The sequence below is a fragment of the Arachis stenosperma genome, chromosome 3, assembly GCF_014773155.1.
Source record: "Arachis stenosperma cultivar V10309 chromosome 3, arast.V10309.gnm1.PFL2, whole genome shotgun sequence".
NCBI lineage: Eukaryota > Viridiplantae > Streptophyta > Magnoliopsida > Fabales > Fabaceae > Arachis > Arachis stenosperma.
Window position 1 is genome coordinate 12,720,034 of NC_080379.1, and position 18,086 is coordinate 12,738,119.

The following is an 18,086-nucleotide window of genomic DNA, read 5'->3' on the forward strand; positions in this document are numbered from 1 at the left end:
TGTGCACAAGGCTAAGTTGAGGCTTGCGAAATAGATCATTGATACACGTATTTCATTCAATGTAATTCAATCACCTTATTTTTAACCTACCTAGATGGTATTATTGTTGCAATTGGACCTGGTTTTAAGAGACCGACATATGTTGAAATGAGAGTTAAAGAGTGTCAGTTGCTTGTTGAAAGTTATAGGAACTCATGAAAAAATACCGGTTGTACACTAATGGCAGATGGTTGAACTGATCAAAGGCAACACACCTTAATTAACTTTTTAGTTTATTGTCCTACTGGTATGTCATTTGTTAAATCTGTTGATGTTTCTAATATGATAAAAATTGTTGATACCTTATTTAATTTATTTGCTGATGTTATTGAGTGGGTTGGACCTAGTAACATTGTACATGTAGTTACTAATAATGCTGCGAATTATGTATATGCTAAAGAATTCATTTATAAAAAGTATCTAAATATTTTTTAGTCTCCTTGTGTTGTCTATTGTGTCAATCTTATTTTGAAAGATATAACAAGTATTCTTCACATAGTTGACCTTGTCTCCTATCCTTCAAAGGTAACTGTATTTGTTTACAATCATATGATCTTCTTGTCTTGGCTTAGAAAAATATAAAGTTGGAAAAAAATTGTTCGACCAGGAGTCACACGTTTTGTCACTATTTTCATTTCTTTGAAAATTATATATGATCATAAAGAAGATTCGCAAGCATTGATGGTGGGAAAATTTTTCGCTTCTCATAAATTAGCCAAAAGTGCTAATAGGAAGATTGTTAGTTTAATTGTCTTGGATAATAAATTTTAGCAAGATTGTGTTATTACTGTGAAAATTATTGATCCTCTTATTAAGTTGTTGAAGATTGTTGATGCTGATGAGAAATCCTCTTTGAGATATGCATGTATAAAGGCATGCAAAGAGGCAAAAATGCTATCAAGACAATGTTTAAAAATTGAAAAGTTGTATACACACATTACAAGTATCTTGAAAATACGGTGAGATAAGCATTTGAAGTGTTATCTCCATGCAATGGCTTATTTTTTAAATCTAACATTTTTTTTGTAGTGAAAGTTTTGTTGAGAATGTAAATATTTTGAAGCCTTTACTTAATTTAGTTGATGTTGATAACTTTGCAATGACTCGGTTATTGCAATGCAAGAGATACAATTGTATTGATATCGTAAAAAGAGTTTTAAGAGGGAAAGTGCTTTAAGAGTACAAAAAGACTCGAACATGATAAGTTATTTTATTTCTAATTTCAATTTACGATCAAATTGACATTCAAAGTATTGATACGACAGATTTTTGGGTAATGGCACATGAAGATGTGGTCCTGAGTATACAGTGTTAACTTTGAATTCTTCTTGACTTTTTATTCTATTTTATTAGATGGAGGAGATATGAAAGTTGATGTGAATATGCCATATATTGAAATTGATTTTTCAAATGCGACTTATTTTGGCGGTACTTCTAAAGATGTGATTTTGGATTACCTACTTATGATAGAGATATTGAAACATTTAATGATAATTATGATTTGTGATGAGTAATGCCTTTGATTAGTTAAAAATTTATTTGTTAATGTTGTTTCTTTTGGTAATAGAATATTATTATGTATTTGTCATTTATGTGGGTTTTGATTTTTTTTTAGTTATAAACTTTGATATTTGAAATTGTTTGTAAACTTTTAATATTAAATTACAGATAATTCATTATATGAAAATATAAAATTTTGAATTTTATTAGTTTAGAAATTATTAAATTTAAATATTTAAAATTATATATAAAATTGTTAATATTTTTATTTTATATTTAATTAAATCGATTAAACTCTGATTGAACCCATCAATTACTTGACTGGTTCGGTTTTTGTAACCTTGCATAAAACCTCAATTCATTTCAATAAAAAAAAAATCTCAAATTCATGACCTAAAAATAAATTGTAGTGGCGATTACCATATAATTAAACAAAAGTAGTAACAATTAGCATGGAACAATTACCATAATGAACGAATATTATGACAGTTTTATAAAACTGCCGTAACGTTGATGTCATTTTATAAATTTTGTTTTGTAGTGTAAAATTGCGTACGTAAGATTTTTTTTATGTCATTGTCAAATAAAATTATGTTATTTAAGTGTATATATAGACATTTGTAAAACAACATCGTTTGTATGAAGGGGTTTTCTCCATTGAATTGGTAGTATTTATGTATTTGTTAATATAAAATTATTTATTCACATTTAATCAATTGTTATCGTATATATAGATACAGGTCACTAACTTTCATATTTATTACTATCTCAAAATGAAATCACTTTTTATAAAGTTACGCGTTTAAACTGCAGAATGAGTTGTTACTTTACTTGATTATTTGCAATATGTTGGATTATCCATATTGCATCATTAGAGTACTAGTGGCACAACCATAATTCTAACACTAAGAGGGTTAAGATTAAAAATAAAGTATAATTAATCTTTTTTTTTCAAAATCTAATAATATTTTAAAATTTATCTTTACTATAATTAAGTTATTAGTATTTATAAATTTTTTGTTTGAAAAATAAAAATAAATAAATTCAAATAAAAAATTGTTTAAAAAATACTTATCTAAAAAAATCTCAAAATAAATTATATTTGACACATTTTTTTTTACACAATAGCAAATTCTATTAAGAAAGGAAAAACTATATTTACACTTTTTTTTTTTTTACATTTTTAAGTGCACACCTTTTTTTATGGTATCCTGAACCTTTTGTTAATTAGATACATATTGCAAACTTAAAATGTATCAAGTGAGTAAATATACATATTACATTATAGTAATATAAGGTCATTACACTTTTTAATTAACATCAGCTAACTTATTTAAAATTATTTTATTTATTTTAAATTATAAATTTTTTATCTTAAATCTTAAATTATGAATCTAACTTTTAAAATTAACTTATTAGAATATAATTAGGATCAATTAGTATTATTTAATATATCTGAATAATACTAATTGATCCTAATTATATTCTAACATAAATAACTAAAAATTGATTCACTATATTTTTTTATTACATTATTGCATTAAAAATAATAATTATTTTTGAAACAACCAATAATTTCTCTAAGATCAAATAGGTAAGAAAGAAAATTCCATTTCTATATTGAGAAGTATCTCCCTTACTTTGTTTAATAAGAAAATTCCATTTCTATATTGAGAAGCATCTCCCTTACTTTGTTTAATTTCTTTCTTAAAAAGTAACACCCGAACAAAAATGAAAATATTGAAAGAAGATGAAGACATGCATTAATTAACTCATGGTCCCGCGCCATGCATGCAGTCTTCGTTTCTCGTTTCCAAATTACAAATGCATTGAGGGAGAAAAGACCTACCTGACCATGCGGAACTCGTGGTCTAATTTTTTTTTTCACTAAAAATAGGAGATTCGAATTCGCAACCTCTTAAATAAATATGAAAAATTTATATTATTTAAATTATAACTCATTATTATTGGCTTCGTGGTCCAATATTTTGTTAGAAAAAATATATACTATTTAATCTCTAAAATTTTATTTATGAGTTTGATACTTAAACAAAAAAAAGCTAACAAGAAGTCAACAACAACATTTAAGCTAGCAAGAAGTCCACACAATAACATTTAGATCTTAAAATTAGGTGAAAATTCAGGTGCAGTTGACTTGATGTGAAGTTGATAGTTAAGAACCGTTAGACGAAAATTTAGTCAAATCAATTAAATCATCTAACGACTCTCAATTATCAACTTCACATAAAATCGACTGCACCTGAATTTTTATCTTAAAATTATTAATTTTTACTCAAAATTTCTGGCTATAACTTATTTTATATATATCTTTTTACCGGGTAAATTTCCTTTCCCTTTTTTTGTCTGTTTTTCTTCTTTATAATTATTTCATTCTTCTCTTTTTTTTTAATATATTTTTTTCATTTTTTTCTCTTCGACCACATTCTCTATTATTTATGTTGTCTCATTTCCTTTACAATCCCTTCATTTATTTTTTCTTCATATTCATTTTTTTCCCTTCATTATTTTCATGTTCGTGCATATTCATTCAGTTCTGTTTATCTTCAAAAACGTAATGCATATTAAATCTTTTTATTTTTTTAGGAATTCAATTAAGAAACCAACTTCATTATTTTCATGTAATGCATATTAATTATTATCCTTTTCATTTTAAATTTTTGAGTTCTAAATCATGAATGCTAAATTTTAATAAATCTCAAAAGATAAAAGTTTTTACAATTAAAAATAGGCCAATGTTAATTAATTAAAAGTTAATTCTTTAGACTAATTCTTTTTTGTTAATCATGCATCTTTGTTTCTTTCTACGGTGCATGTTTACTTTTTTAATCAATAGAAAAATAATTTGTTAAAGGGTATTTTAGAAAATAAAATTTAATCACAAAAAGATAAAATTTTTGTTAAAAGATATTTTTATAAAAAATAATTTATTTTTTTTGAAAAATAAATAAAATTAACATTAGTTAACCCAAAAAAATTAAAATAGATTAAATATGAGATTTTTTAAAAGTTATAAAGGAGGAAAATGTATATTTTACAAATAAAAAAAAGAAAAATGTCATTTTAACATCTCTTAAGAGAGAAAAGTGAAATCTTCTCTAAAATTAAACTATATATATTCATATTCTTGCTATATAGTATATATAACTATAATAATTATAATGGCTATATATACAATTTAGTAATATTTAAAGAGAAATGCTATACGACTACCAAAATTTATTATTTTTTGTCATTATTTTTAAACTTTTAGTTATTAATTAATTTAATTTTTTTAGTCTAATAATTTAACAACATACTTTATCTCGCACTTTTATACAAGTCATATATAATATTCTTCGTATTTAAAAAGTATTACTAAAATTAAATAATGCTTTCTTACAATTTGACAACGTCTTTTAACTTATAAAAAAAATATATTTTTAAATGTAAAAAATTGCAAACTTTAAATTTTAGCAATATTTTTTAAAATATTATTAAAATTATATAATATGCAATTATAGCCAGGGTAGTCATAAGCATGATAGGCATAGCGATATGTGTGTGTGTGCAAAAAAATGAAAAAGGAAAAAAATGTATTACCATGAGACCATAAGCAAAGATTTGGATGCCATTGTTTCCAAGGGAAGAGGCAGCAAGCTCAAGATTACCAAGATGGCCTGAGAAAATTTGTGTTGACATAGACATAACATAGTTGATGACATACACTATAACTGCAGGGGCAGCAAGGTAAAATAGCAGCTTGAACTCAATCCACGTGGCCGCTCCAAGTCTCTTTGAACGAGGAACACTTGTGTCCGACAGGATCCTCTCAAGTTCACCATTATTTGATTCATCAAAATCATGCTTTGAAGAACTAAATGATGATAAACATGGTGATGGTGGTGTTGAAGGGAGATTTTCTGAAGCAGAACCCATATATAATGATTGAACTTTGAACCCACAGCGACAATAATTGTTTTTGTTATGGAGATGGAAGCTTTTTCTTTTATATATGGACAAAGCTATGATAGGCTTCAAACCCTTTTATTATTCTTTGGGCAGAAGGAGACAAATTATAAAAACACAAAAGAATTATAATAAAAAATGAAAACTATCTATTTGATCTGTACTTAGAAGCGATGGCGGTATCTACGTGTGGTACAGGGAGTCAAATACGATCGATAGTTGAATCATGCATACAATTATTAGTGTGTAAAGTAAAGTTGGTGCTTGGTGTTTATGGATTTAATACAAATTTGAAGTTGAATTTAATTTAATTTTTAAAATTTTAATGGACTCAAATTTGATTTCAAAATTTATAATCATAATTTATATTAATTTTTGAACTAATTTCTGTTAACAACATGTAGATTTAGTATATTAATTTGTTGTGATTTAGATTTTTCAGTCAGGTTTCATGTGATTAAGATTTATCAGAATTCGAAAAATTTGATAGTTGCTCCAAAGCCACAAAACTATTAAATTGAACTTATTATTATTATCGTCTTCATGAAGGATATTAGAGAGCCAATCAAGTTTTTAGGAGATCTAGTAGGTCTTAGTCACATAGAATCTAAGCGAAGAGTAGTCCAAATTTTAACAAGTTAACATGCAAAATCAATACGTCATTTAGAGAAATTAGCTCAGGTGCTACTAGAAAACTAGTTATTACAGACGGATATTTTCGACGGATTTCATCCCACGGAAATATAGACGGAATTTAAGAAGAATTTTTTGTCGGAAAACAAAAAACTGCATTAGCATAAATTACAGACGAAAAAGAGAATCCATCGATAATTCTGTCGAAAAAACTAATTTTTTTCGTGAAAAATGATTACAAACAAAAAATCCATCTGTAATTAAATAAATAAAGATGTTGCATTTTATTAAATTATTACAGACATATTTTCTGTCTGTAATTTAAATTATTCTGTCGAAAGAGGGAAAAATAAGGGTATGAAAATCACGTTCTCTTCAACGGCGTCTTCATTTTACAAACACCCCATCCTTCATCGACGCCGCTTCTCACTGATTCACTCCTAATCCTTCATCATCGGCGCCTTTCTCCCCTTTACCGCCGTTCCCGAAGCTCCATCACACCCCTTCCCTAATCTCTCCGTCACACCCCTTCCCCATTCTCTCTCTTTCAGTTTCGATGCCGATGAATTTCACTACCTTCTCCACGCCGTTTTCTGTCGCTGCTCGCTTGTCGTCACCGCCGCTTTTACCTCTTATTCTCGTCGTCGTTGGTTCAGGTAGGTTCCGTCGTTCATTTAGATTACATTGATTTTTTTGCAATTGTATCTGTTATGTTCTCAAAACAAATTTAGGGTTTTATTATAGTGACAGATATGGCAAGCTTTCTGTGAACGAACTCCCTTCATTCTCCTCTTCTTTGTTTCTTCCCTATGACTGTGTAACCCTTTCTAGTCTCTGCCATTTATTCAATACATAATTTCAGAGATATATATAATTCAAAAAGTAATTATTTTGTTGCTTGGATGGATTCTACTTGATCTTATTGTCTCCATAGTTATTTGAAGGGTTGAAATTTTTTTTTTTCTCTCTAACATTCTTCTTCGGCTGAGTAGCATGACAAGGATTTCATAGAGTTAAGTTTACAATATAGTACACTATTAACAAATATAGTGGCAAGATGCGTTTGAATTATGAAAGAAGTAGTAACTTCAAATTGTTTGTAGGTGGTGGGATTGTGTTGCATTGCTAGATGATATTGATTCTTTAGATGAAGATTCATTCAGGATGCAAATAAAAGAATTGGCATTCAAGGTGAGAGTTCTTCAGATGTATGATTGTGCATGACACAAAATTATGTTTTTGCTGATTTGATGCCATACCTGATTTTCTGCTTATTGATTAATATTTCAGTCTCTCCAACTTCTTAAGAAAGCTATATTTGACAAAGAGTGTGAGCCATGTATCTTTACAAATTCTTTTATTGATACACTCATTCATGCGTATGATGAAGACTATTTCATCATGTAGAGACTTATCTTGAATTCCTTGACAATTTCTAGTATTCTCCCTTGATATCTATGGACACATCATTGGCATGTTTGAACAGAATAATCTGTAAGAGTTTTTTGTATTGTGCTTTATTTTGTTTAGCCATATATTGTTATTTCTATTTCTGTTAACATAATGCTTGAATATCACGATATGGCCGTCAAAGAGGACTAGACATGATAATTGAAACTGAAATTGAAATTTTGGATTGAACTAACCTGTGTATTAATCCTTGGTTTATATTTTCTCGTGATTTGGTTGTAGCTTCTCCTGTGGAGGATTACTTTTTATACATAGATGATCTGAAAAATCCTGATAAGGTTAGAATTTTGTTCAAATTACTTTTCTACTTTATCTCCAAAGAAAGAAACTCTTTTGACTCGATTCCTTTCCTCGTCATTGTTAATGGTAGGAAGAAGTTGAGAAAATTACACAACCAAATTTAGATGCTCTTGGTGAAGAATATTTTGTTTGTTGCCAAGGTAATGAATGAATCACAGTTAGTGTTAGCCTACTGGTTATTCAAATTATATAGTTTTATTTGTAATTATACATGAATCCTTTTAAAATTTACTATAAGAACTGCTTTTTTTCCTTTGCAAAGCTGCATGAACCATTCCTGTAGTCCTAATGCCAAATCCTTCAAGAGAGACGAGGTACGTTTCAAACTGAGTCAATCAGTACCTGGTTTAATTTGATTCTGCAAAGATATGACTATCTTTGTAGTCCTAATCTTTTTGTATGCAGGCTAGGGATGGCCAAGCAACCACAATCGCAGTAAGGCCGATTCGAAAAGGAGAAGAGGTTGGTTTGTAACTTTTTACCATCATCTACAATTTACCAAGAATTCTTCCAAACTAAATGATTTTACTAAGGAATTTGGTTTTACAGCGCATAAGGAATCTTGTGATTTTTTCACCAATGTGCCACCTTTTTCAAAACTTATTGCCAAAATATCACTCTTTTGAAACTAATTACTCAAGTGTCACCCTGAATATTACTATAAACAATCATAATTAAAAATAAAATAGTATATCAGTTGTGACTGTGGTAAAAAGATGGCATCTAAGTAATTAGTTACAAAAAGATGACATTTTGATAATAAGTTCCGGAAAAGGTGAGACTTTGGTAAAAAGGCCAAATCTCACCATACTATATAATATTTCCAAATATATAGATAACTATTAACATTTAGTATTTTGATAGCAACAGGTTTCAGCATGTATGTTGACTGGAGAATGGCTTTGGTAGCTTGGGATGTGATGCCTTGCCACTTCATAGGCAGTCTCATTCAAGGAAAAGTCTGCCAAAGGCTTTTCAGGTGACTATGTTGCTTCCCATTTTGAGCTTGTTGCTCTTGCATGTGAGTCTTCCGCAAATATAAGGACTATAGCGTCATTTTGCCATGAAGAACATGTAATCATGAAAGCAAAGACATCTCAGGAAATTCCAAAGAGAAAGTACAGGTTGGTTTCAGTGCTGTCGATTCTTATCATGACTCCACATTTTCCCATTTTTTCACAAATGAATGCTTCTGTTTAGTGCTGCCCAAGTATAATATCATTGCCACGTTACATGTTGGTTTCAAATTATATGATTTCAAGACCTAAACTAGTAAAACTCGTATAAGGTAGCTGGAGAGTTCGAAAACCTTGTTCACCTAGATTCTGATCAATTTCAATGCTTAATGCTTCATATGCAAATTCGGTGTTGTAATGTGCACATTAGTTTGTTCCCCTCAAGTTATATTGTCTTTCTTTTCTCTATCATTATATTTTTTTTTTTGTCTTCTGCTGTGGATGTTGTTTTGACCTAACTTTTTATGTTTACATTTTGATGTTGTCTCAGATACTTGCAATTCCTGCTATTCCGTTAACAATGTCAGCAGGACATCTTTTTGGGTCTGTTATTGGCACCATCATAGTCTCCATTAGTGCAACAATGAGTCAATTTTTTTTTGATTCATTTGTGTTGGGTCATTTGATTGTATTGATTACAAATATGTGTAATTATGTCGATATTTTCTTGTTTCAAGTTAATGCACTGTTGTTCATAAGTATACTAATCATTAATTAAGAATCATGCTAAGCTGTGTAGAGTACTTACTCTCTAGCATAAGTATACTAATCATAAGTATAATGTTGTTCAAGTTAATGCACTGCCGTTCAAGTATACTAATCATAAGTATATTTAAGTTGCATCTAACAGAAGCTACTATGAGCGTGGGCGTGGATAGTAACTACCTCCTTCAACTTGCAGCACCCGACTCGGATATGTCGGATCTGGTTATTAAGGCTCAGATCGCTAACCATCCCCGCTATCCCGATTTTCTCTCTACTTACATTCAATGTCAAAAGGTTCATTCAATTCCTTCCTATGTATTCTTTTTTTTTCTAAGAAGATGAGCAATGTTGTTATCTATATTTTTTACTATAAAAATAAGCCACCTTCACCCAATAATTAATGAGTTATAACTGAATAAGTTCACTCACTTATAATTCTTTTCTTTATAACCAAATTAGTTATAGCTCATTGTTCCTTGTATCTTAAGCAATATAATTAAAGGATAAGTTACAGAAAGAAAATAGTAGCATAAGTAGTTATTATAACACAAGTTTTGGATTCTACTAATTTTCTGTTATTGCAATGAATAAGCAGTTAAATGATAAAGAGAGAGTTGCTGCTCCCTTGGAAAATCCTTTGATTTTTGCTTATTATGCAAAACAAGTAACTTCAAATGTAGACATTCATGCCAAAATTAAGAGTAAACTTGCACCAAGAGATTTTTAGTAATTAGTAATTAGTAATTAATTAGTTAGTAATTAGTAATCTTAATATATAAGCAGAGTATGTGTTAATTAAATATATAATATAACAGGTGTATGTCGTGGATAGCGATTATTATTATTAGGATCAGCAATAGCATACTTAAAATGTTGGGAATGACAAATTAGATGCCACATTATCTTATCTGAAAAATTATTTTGGTATATATTTCATTAAATCATTATATGGTATTTCATAACATGTGGTTTTTGAAACAGATAATGTCATCATGGGCTGGCTACAAAATATATTTGAAGAAGAATAAGAGGAGGAACAAAAAGGCAAAGTTTTCTTGTGACGAAAGCAATGATGATGAAGAAGAAGCAGCAGAAAGAGCAAGTGAAGTGAATTTTGCAGATAAGATAAGTGGAATTAACACAGGACCTCCTTCCACAACTTCATCTATTAATTATTAGAGCAGCGAAAATTGTTCAATAAGTTAGGAAATTGAATAGGAGTTGCTTGCAACATAGGTCTTTTAATTTACTAGTATGAGGAAAATCATTTAGAGCCCTTTGGATACCCATTAATAACTTTTAATTTACTCAATACACTTTGTTGATGTATGTTTGTTACTTATTATTATAGTTGATGTATCAATACACTTTGTTTATATTTTGAATTATATTGACTTGCTTGTTTATAGTACTTTTCTTTTAGTTCGATAATACGATGAATTTGTTCATTTTTTGAAATATTATAAATATTTGAATACAAATTAGATAAAAATTTGTATTAAATTTATATTTATTTTGTATGAAAAGTTTATTTTGCAATGGAAAAATCTATAAAAAAATTATTTTACCTTACTGACGGATTTACAGACGGATTTTCTGTCTATAATTAGAGTGTGAGATGATTTTCCATGATTCAAATTACAGATGAAAAATTTGTCGAAAAGTCCGTGTGAAAATCTGTCATGTAATTACAGAAGGAAAATCCGTCAGAAAATCTGTCTGTAATTACAGACGGAAAATCTGTCAAAAAATCCATTTGTAATTACAGACGAAAAATCCATCAGAAAATCTGTTTGTAATTACCGACGGAAAATCCGTCGGAAAGTTCGTCGTCTTCGGGAAATGGAGGGAGAATTTACAGAGAAAAAATCCGTCGGTAACTGGTAAAAATCCATCGGTAATTTTTCGATGAAAAAAATCCGTCGGTAAATAATTTCCGATGGAACTTTTACAGAGGAACAAAATCCGTCGGTAATTTTATCGGTAACCAAAAATCCGTCTATAATAAAGACTAAATCTGTCTGTAAATCTATCTGTATTAATCTATTTTCTAGTTGTGAGGGGCTAACATGAGTTATTGTTGTAAATTTTAGGGGCCGGAAAGAGTCAATTGTAATTTTAGGGATTAATTTGAGTCTGACCTCAAATTTTAGGAGTTAAATTGAGTATTAATTCGGTGTTTATGTAGAGGTATAGAGGAGGCAGAGATATTTGAAAACCACATAGTAATATAATTTACAATAAAATTCTACATCCAAGTTATATTAGCAACCAAGTAATTTAGAGTCACACACATTTACGCGCACGTGTTTACACGCTCCTAACAAACATTTAACTAAACGCTTCTTTCTTCGGTATTTTTTCTGTAGATTTTTTTCATTTTTCTCAGATTTCTCTAATTTCTCTGCGGATTTTCCCTCTTTTTCTCTACAGGTTTTGATCTGCTTTGTTTTTCAATTAAAATTTGCGTTTCTTTTAAAATCCAACACTGCAATCAAATTCCTATAGGTTTTGCGTATTCGAAATAATGAATAATTCAAGTTTAGATCAGTTGAACCAGGGCGAATCGGATTATTCTTATGAATCGAATCAAGTGGACGAGGTTTGGTTCATTCCTAATTTATGTAGTTTCAGTCTTCAACAATTTAAATTGAATGGAATGGAATCGAATGCAATTGAATCAAATGATAATGAATAATTTCATTCTTCTTTGTGAAAATCAGTATTGTTTATGAATTTGAATTTGGATGAAAAGCAGTAATTTCAGAATTTTTAGATGAATCTATTGGTATTATATGGGACATTTTTCGGTTCATTTTTGTTTGTGTCTGATATTGTTGGTTCTTATGCTATATATATTTGGTCTTAAATGAAATTAATTATTTTTTTAACTTTTGTGTGATTTCAACCTTCAATGACTTGATGAAATATTTTTATTACAAATATGAAATTTTCTGCTATACAATCGGTTCATTTATTTTTATGTAATGGTGTCGTGCTTATAACATTTCGGTTCGCTTTTAGTATTTATGTGTTATCGATAATCAGTTTGTCTCAAAAATTGGTATGACTCTCAAGACATTTAAAAAAGCAAATGAAAAAAAGAAAAGATAAATTTGAATTAATTTGACATCACTATTGGATTAATCTGACGATAATGAAATCCATTTTAAGTGAAACGGTGCTTTTAGGTTTTTTGAATTACTATAAATCCAACAGTAATATTTGACACCAAGTTATTTACTTTTGTAGTACTTATTTGTGACAGAATTATTATTAATTTATTCCGACAGTAATACACATTTTTCTAACAGTGAATAGTATAATTCATTAGTTAACATATAATTAATATAAAGAAAAATAAAAGAAACTAACTAGCCAAATATAATCTTTTTTTTTCAGGGAAAAAAAGTAAAATAGAATTGTTGACTAAAATGTTGTTAGTAACCTATTTTTTTTTATTTTATAAAAATTAGTATTTAATTATACGACTTTGTAGACCTTTTTAATATTCATAGCAATTAAAGTAAAAAAATAATTGAAGAAAGTGACATAAATGGACGTAATAGACTTGTCGTAAAGCAAAAAATAACAAAAAAATGAATTATGAATGGAGGCTAATGTTTCGTGGTTCCATGTTTAAGTGAAAGGGCAAGAGAGATTGTGGCACTTGATTCAAGTGGCTGAGATACGATTAAGGCAAGGACCATTTTGTGTTTCGTCGTATTCACCCCCATGTAATGTTTGCATCATTTATATGTTTGTATTTTATACGGTATTAATATTCATCATCAATCACTATACTATACAATTAATTTGACATGTACAATCATAACCTTCATTCAAACTTATCATCAAATTGCTTAGGCTTAGTAATGAGAAATTAAAATTGATACATCCTCATGAATAAGTACGCTAGATATTTTGGAATATGTACGTAGAATAATATTAGATGTAGTAATTACCATTAATAAGATTAGCACTATCTGAATACAATAAAATTAGCGATCCTCACCACTATTCCGTATAGAGATACAAACTGACCTATACTGTTTTTAAAAATACAAATTGAATCAAATTTATGTTTATAATCATATTTTATAAATAATATAATTAAATTAAAACAAGCATGTATTGTATATATATATATTTTTTTATATTAATAACTAATTTTAGTAGTTTAAAATATTTTTTAACAAAATGGAATTTTTTTTACGGTCACTAATTTTTAACAAATAATAGTGTTTTTATTGGCCACAGTATGATTTGATTAATACAATAATTTTTGTACAATTATTTGATCGTTAAAAATGTCTTTGAAGACTTTTTGTTTAAAGAATATTAACCATAAAAAAAATTTACTTTTACAATGCCGTGAAGAATGATAATTTTATTTTTTATCCTTAATGTCTGTAAATTTTTTAAAAATATTTCTAATGTCTAGTTATATATTCAATTTTATTCCTAATTTTTTTTATTTATAACAAAATTATTCATGGATGTTAATTCTATGTAAAATATTAGGGACAAAATTAAAAACTTCTACGAATTTTGACATAAATAAAAAATATTAAAAACAAAATTAAACGAGTAAAAAACATTAGGGACAAACTTAAATAAAATTAAACATAAGGGATGTTTTTGAAAAAAAAACAAAATATTAGAAATAAAAAGTATACTTTACCTTTTTTCTAACAATGAAAACTATTGTAGAGTTTAAAATATCATTGTCGATAAGATTTGTTTAGGATTTATTTAAGCTATATAAGTATATGGTGGATTTTAGTATGATTATATTATGATGGCTATGCAAATGTGTCCCTACAAAAAAAAATTGGCTTTTTTTACGTTAAAAAATAAACGTGCCAAAAAGTGGAAAAAACGTAGCCACAGAAACAGGCCATGCTTTTTGAGCTATAGCCATGTTTTTGCAAGGGTCATGTGTTCGACCGTGGCTATTGCTTTATCGTCACACTTTTATTGAGCTATGACCACGCTTATTTTGTTGCCACGCTTTAAAAGTATGACAGTATGTATAACTCTATAGCCACGTTATATAAGTGTGCCCTCTGGTGGACATACAACTACACTTTCTTAAAGGGGCCAAATGGCCAATTGGTAACAATTGGAAAGCATGCCAATAGTTCAAGATATGTGGCTACGCTTTTGAAGCGTGCCATTTTTTTCGTCTATGGCCACGTTTTTGGAGTGTGGCCGTTGAAGACTACTGTACAATATGGCTATCCTTTTTAAGTGTGGCTATAAGTTAGCTCCAAAAACCTATGGCTACACTTTTTTAATAATCTTCCTAATAAAACCTTGTAAAATTGATATATAATTTTAAATCATAATTTAAAAAACTACTTTAAACAATGACAAAAAATTATATTATATATATAATTTTAAATCAACCAATTCAATATACATGAACTTTCATCACATTATCACAAAAAAAAGTCTTTGATCACATGTCAACATTCTAACAAAGTACTAAAAATAAAAAATCATCATAGTAACTACCCATGAACTCCTAATACATGAATTAATTCCAACAATTATCACATGTCTACTTTTTTTACATACTTTATTACAAAATATCAAACTTTATAATTAATGTGATCATCCATTGCGAGCTCCATTATTTTCACCACTATCCTGCATAATTGTAAATGTTGTTGTGTTAATGAATATTATATTTTATCATTGTTTTCAAGAAATACCAAATAAGGTATGATGCAATAAAATAGTTTACCACATTCCTATAAGTAAGACACTAATAAAAAATTTTTAGCTGAAAGGCAAAACATTTATAAAAAACACAACAAATTAATAAAAAATAACTAACCAATATTGATAATATAAAATTATCTAAAAACCAATTAAGTTTCTAAACAACTACTTATGAGTTGACATACATTAGAAGTTGCTACTTGAAATTATATAACCAGAAACATTAAGGTGAGGGATAAAAACATCGAGGAGTACCTTCTTGTGTTATATATGGTGAGGGTTGAGTGACAATGAGGGCTACAAGAGAAAGAGTGAGCGCCGATGAGAGACGGTTACGGGTTGTTAGTGAGAAGCAGCAACGAGTGTTGAGCCATGGAGCGAGGAGTGATCACTGAGGGTTCGCGTGCGAGAGAGAGAGAGAGAGAGAGAGAGAGAGAGAGAGAGAGAGAGAGAGAGAGAGAGAGAGAGAGAGAGTCGACGAAGGGTTTGCGAGAGAGAGTGAGAACCGAGGGAGCGAGGCTTTGTGAGGAGAGAGTGAGCACCAACAGAGGATTACGATTTTACAATGGAGATGGCAATAGCTCCAACGAAGTCAACGGAGGGGTTGCGAGAGAGCATTAGACGGAGGTTGACCAACGAGGGTTGGAGGGAGTGCTGGCGCAATGAGCTTTGTGTTTCCCCGGGTTGAAGTGTTTTTCCCTTAGTGGAGACTGAAGAGGTTGAATGAGAGAAGGGCTTTTTTCTGTGTGACAAAAAGTGTACTGGAAAAAAAAATTGGAGAAAAATCTAATTTTTTGTGTGAGAATTTTGTTGCCATGCTTTTTTAGGGGGTCCAAATGTTTATAGAAAGCAGGCACGTGCTTTGAAAACATACTCGTAACAAGAAAAACTAGCCACGCTTTAAAAGCGTGCCTGTTTCTCTTTATGTCACGCTTTGGTAAGTGTGACATCTAAAATGTGGTCAAATCTCTAATCAATTGCCACCCTTTTAAAAGCGTGGTATTGACCTTTTTCGGCTACGTTTCAAGAGTGGCAATAGAAAAGCATGGTGATAGGACTTTTTTCTTGTAGTGTGTTAAAATTAAAGTCTCACTTTTTTGAAAGCGTTATTTAATAATAAAAAGCATTACTTTAATTTTAACAACACTTTTTGAAATACTATAGTCACTGTAGCCACCTTAGCATAGCAATACTAGAATATATATATATATATATATATATATATATATATATATATATAATTATTCATATATTTCATCCTATCAATTTAAACTTTTGAGAGAGGTAATTTCATAATATGGTATCAAAATTTCTATAACCAAAAGTTTTACAGTTCGATTTTTGTGAAACCCCAAAAGGAAAATAATTTTAGCACAAGACAAAACAAAAAAGAAGAAAAAAAAGTATGCAAAATTCCTTCAATCCTTCTTCCTAAAAAAAGAGACAATTGCATGAAAAATATATTAAAGATATAATCATTCATGTGCCTCTTTCTATCGATTTAAACTTTTAGAAAAAATAATTTTACGACGATATAAAGCCCACTTTAGAATATTCTTCCTTTGTGTAAGCCATGTTGGCTTTCTTCTACTAATAAATATCAAACACTAATAGAATATGTTTTGATTTTGTTGTAGGCAGTAGCTGTAAGAATCGAAAGTTATTAATCATTTAATTAAAATAAAATAAAATAATAATTTAATTACTCGAAATAGCTTCAAAAATTTAGAAATATTAATTTAAAATTTTAAAGGTGAGATTTTAATTTAGTAAATTTTTTCGAGTGGAAAAATGTAATTTTTTGCGAAAAATTGTGTAAAGATGCATACCGGTAAATTAGTTGGCAGTATCGGTTTAAATATGTCCGATACTGTGCAAGAATAATAAAAACTGTAGAGAAACTTAGAAAAATATTTAGAATTGAAAACTGAGTTCTAATTCTAAAGGTTTTGGCCCAAGATTAGGTCAAACGAACCAAAACGCTTAACAATTGGACCGGACCCAAACTGGGCCTAAGTCCAACATATAAATACACTTAAATGAAGCCTTTCAGCCTCATAACACACCAAACAAGAGAGGGAGAGCTGCTGAGTTGAAGAAGAAAGAAACCCCAAAGGGTACTATTCATCATCTTCTTCATTTGCTCATATTTTGAGCTACGATGTTTCGATTTGCGTGCTGTTTACAGTCATGCGAAGCTCTTATTGAGTCCGTCATTTTTATCTGCACAAAGTGGTAAAGAAATTTTAATTTCTTGCACAGTTCTCTACCCTAACAGATTTCGCATTTTGAAATTTGTTGTTGAGTAGATTTTGTGTTTTTAGTTGTTTAGATGGTATCCAGGGGCAGAGCTAGGTGGAATATTAAGGAGCGGACAAAAATTAATTTCACAATAAAATAAGACTAAAATAAAAATTTTAAGGGGCTAAATTAAAATTTGTATGCAATTTATTTGAAGAAATTAAAATTTAAGGGGCCGTTTCCCCCTTTCCTTATTATGAGGCTTCGCCTTTGGTGATATCTAGCATTGAGAAATTATTGAATTTTGTCCTAATTCACAGTGGATAAGATAAAAATACTCTAAATCCTTGTGGATTATTGATTTTGTGAACCCTATGATTGATTTTGGTATATTACATGATATTAGATTGAAAGTTGTGATTGTTGGAGTTGGTTTTGACTATTGGATTGAACTTTGGTGGCTGGAGCTTTGTTGAGCTTGTTTGG

At 29.2% G+C, this 18,086-nt stretch overlaps 1 protein-coding gene across 1 annotated transcript in view; it reads right to left on the reverse strand.

Annotated features, from left to right (window-relative positions):
- The window catches only part of LOC130969518 (protein DETOXIFICATION 40), a 34,952-nt gene extending 29,434 nt beyond the window's left edge, over window positions 1-5,518 (reverse strand). The window contains exon 1 of the mRNA XM_057895274.1: window positions 5,140-5,518. Within this exon, the coding sequence (XP_057751257.1) occupies window positions 5,140-5,475 (336 nt within the window). The 5' untranslated portion in view covers window positions 5,476-5,518. The remainder of the gene's footprint in view (window positions 1-5,139) is intronic.
- Window positions 5,519-18,086: the final 12,568 nt, after the last annotated feature.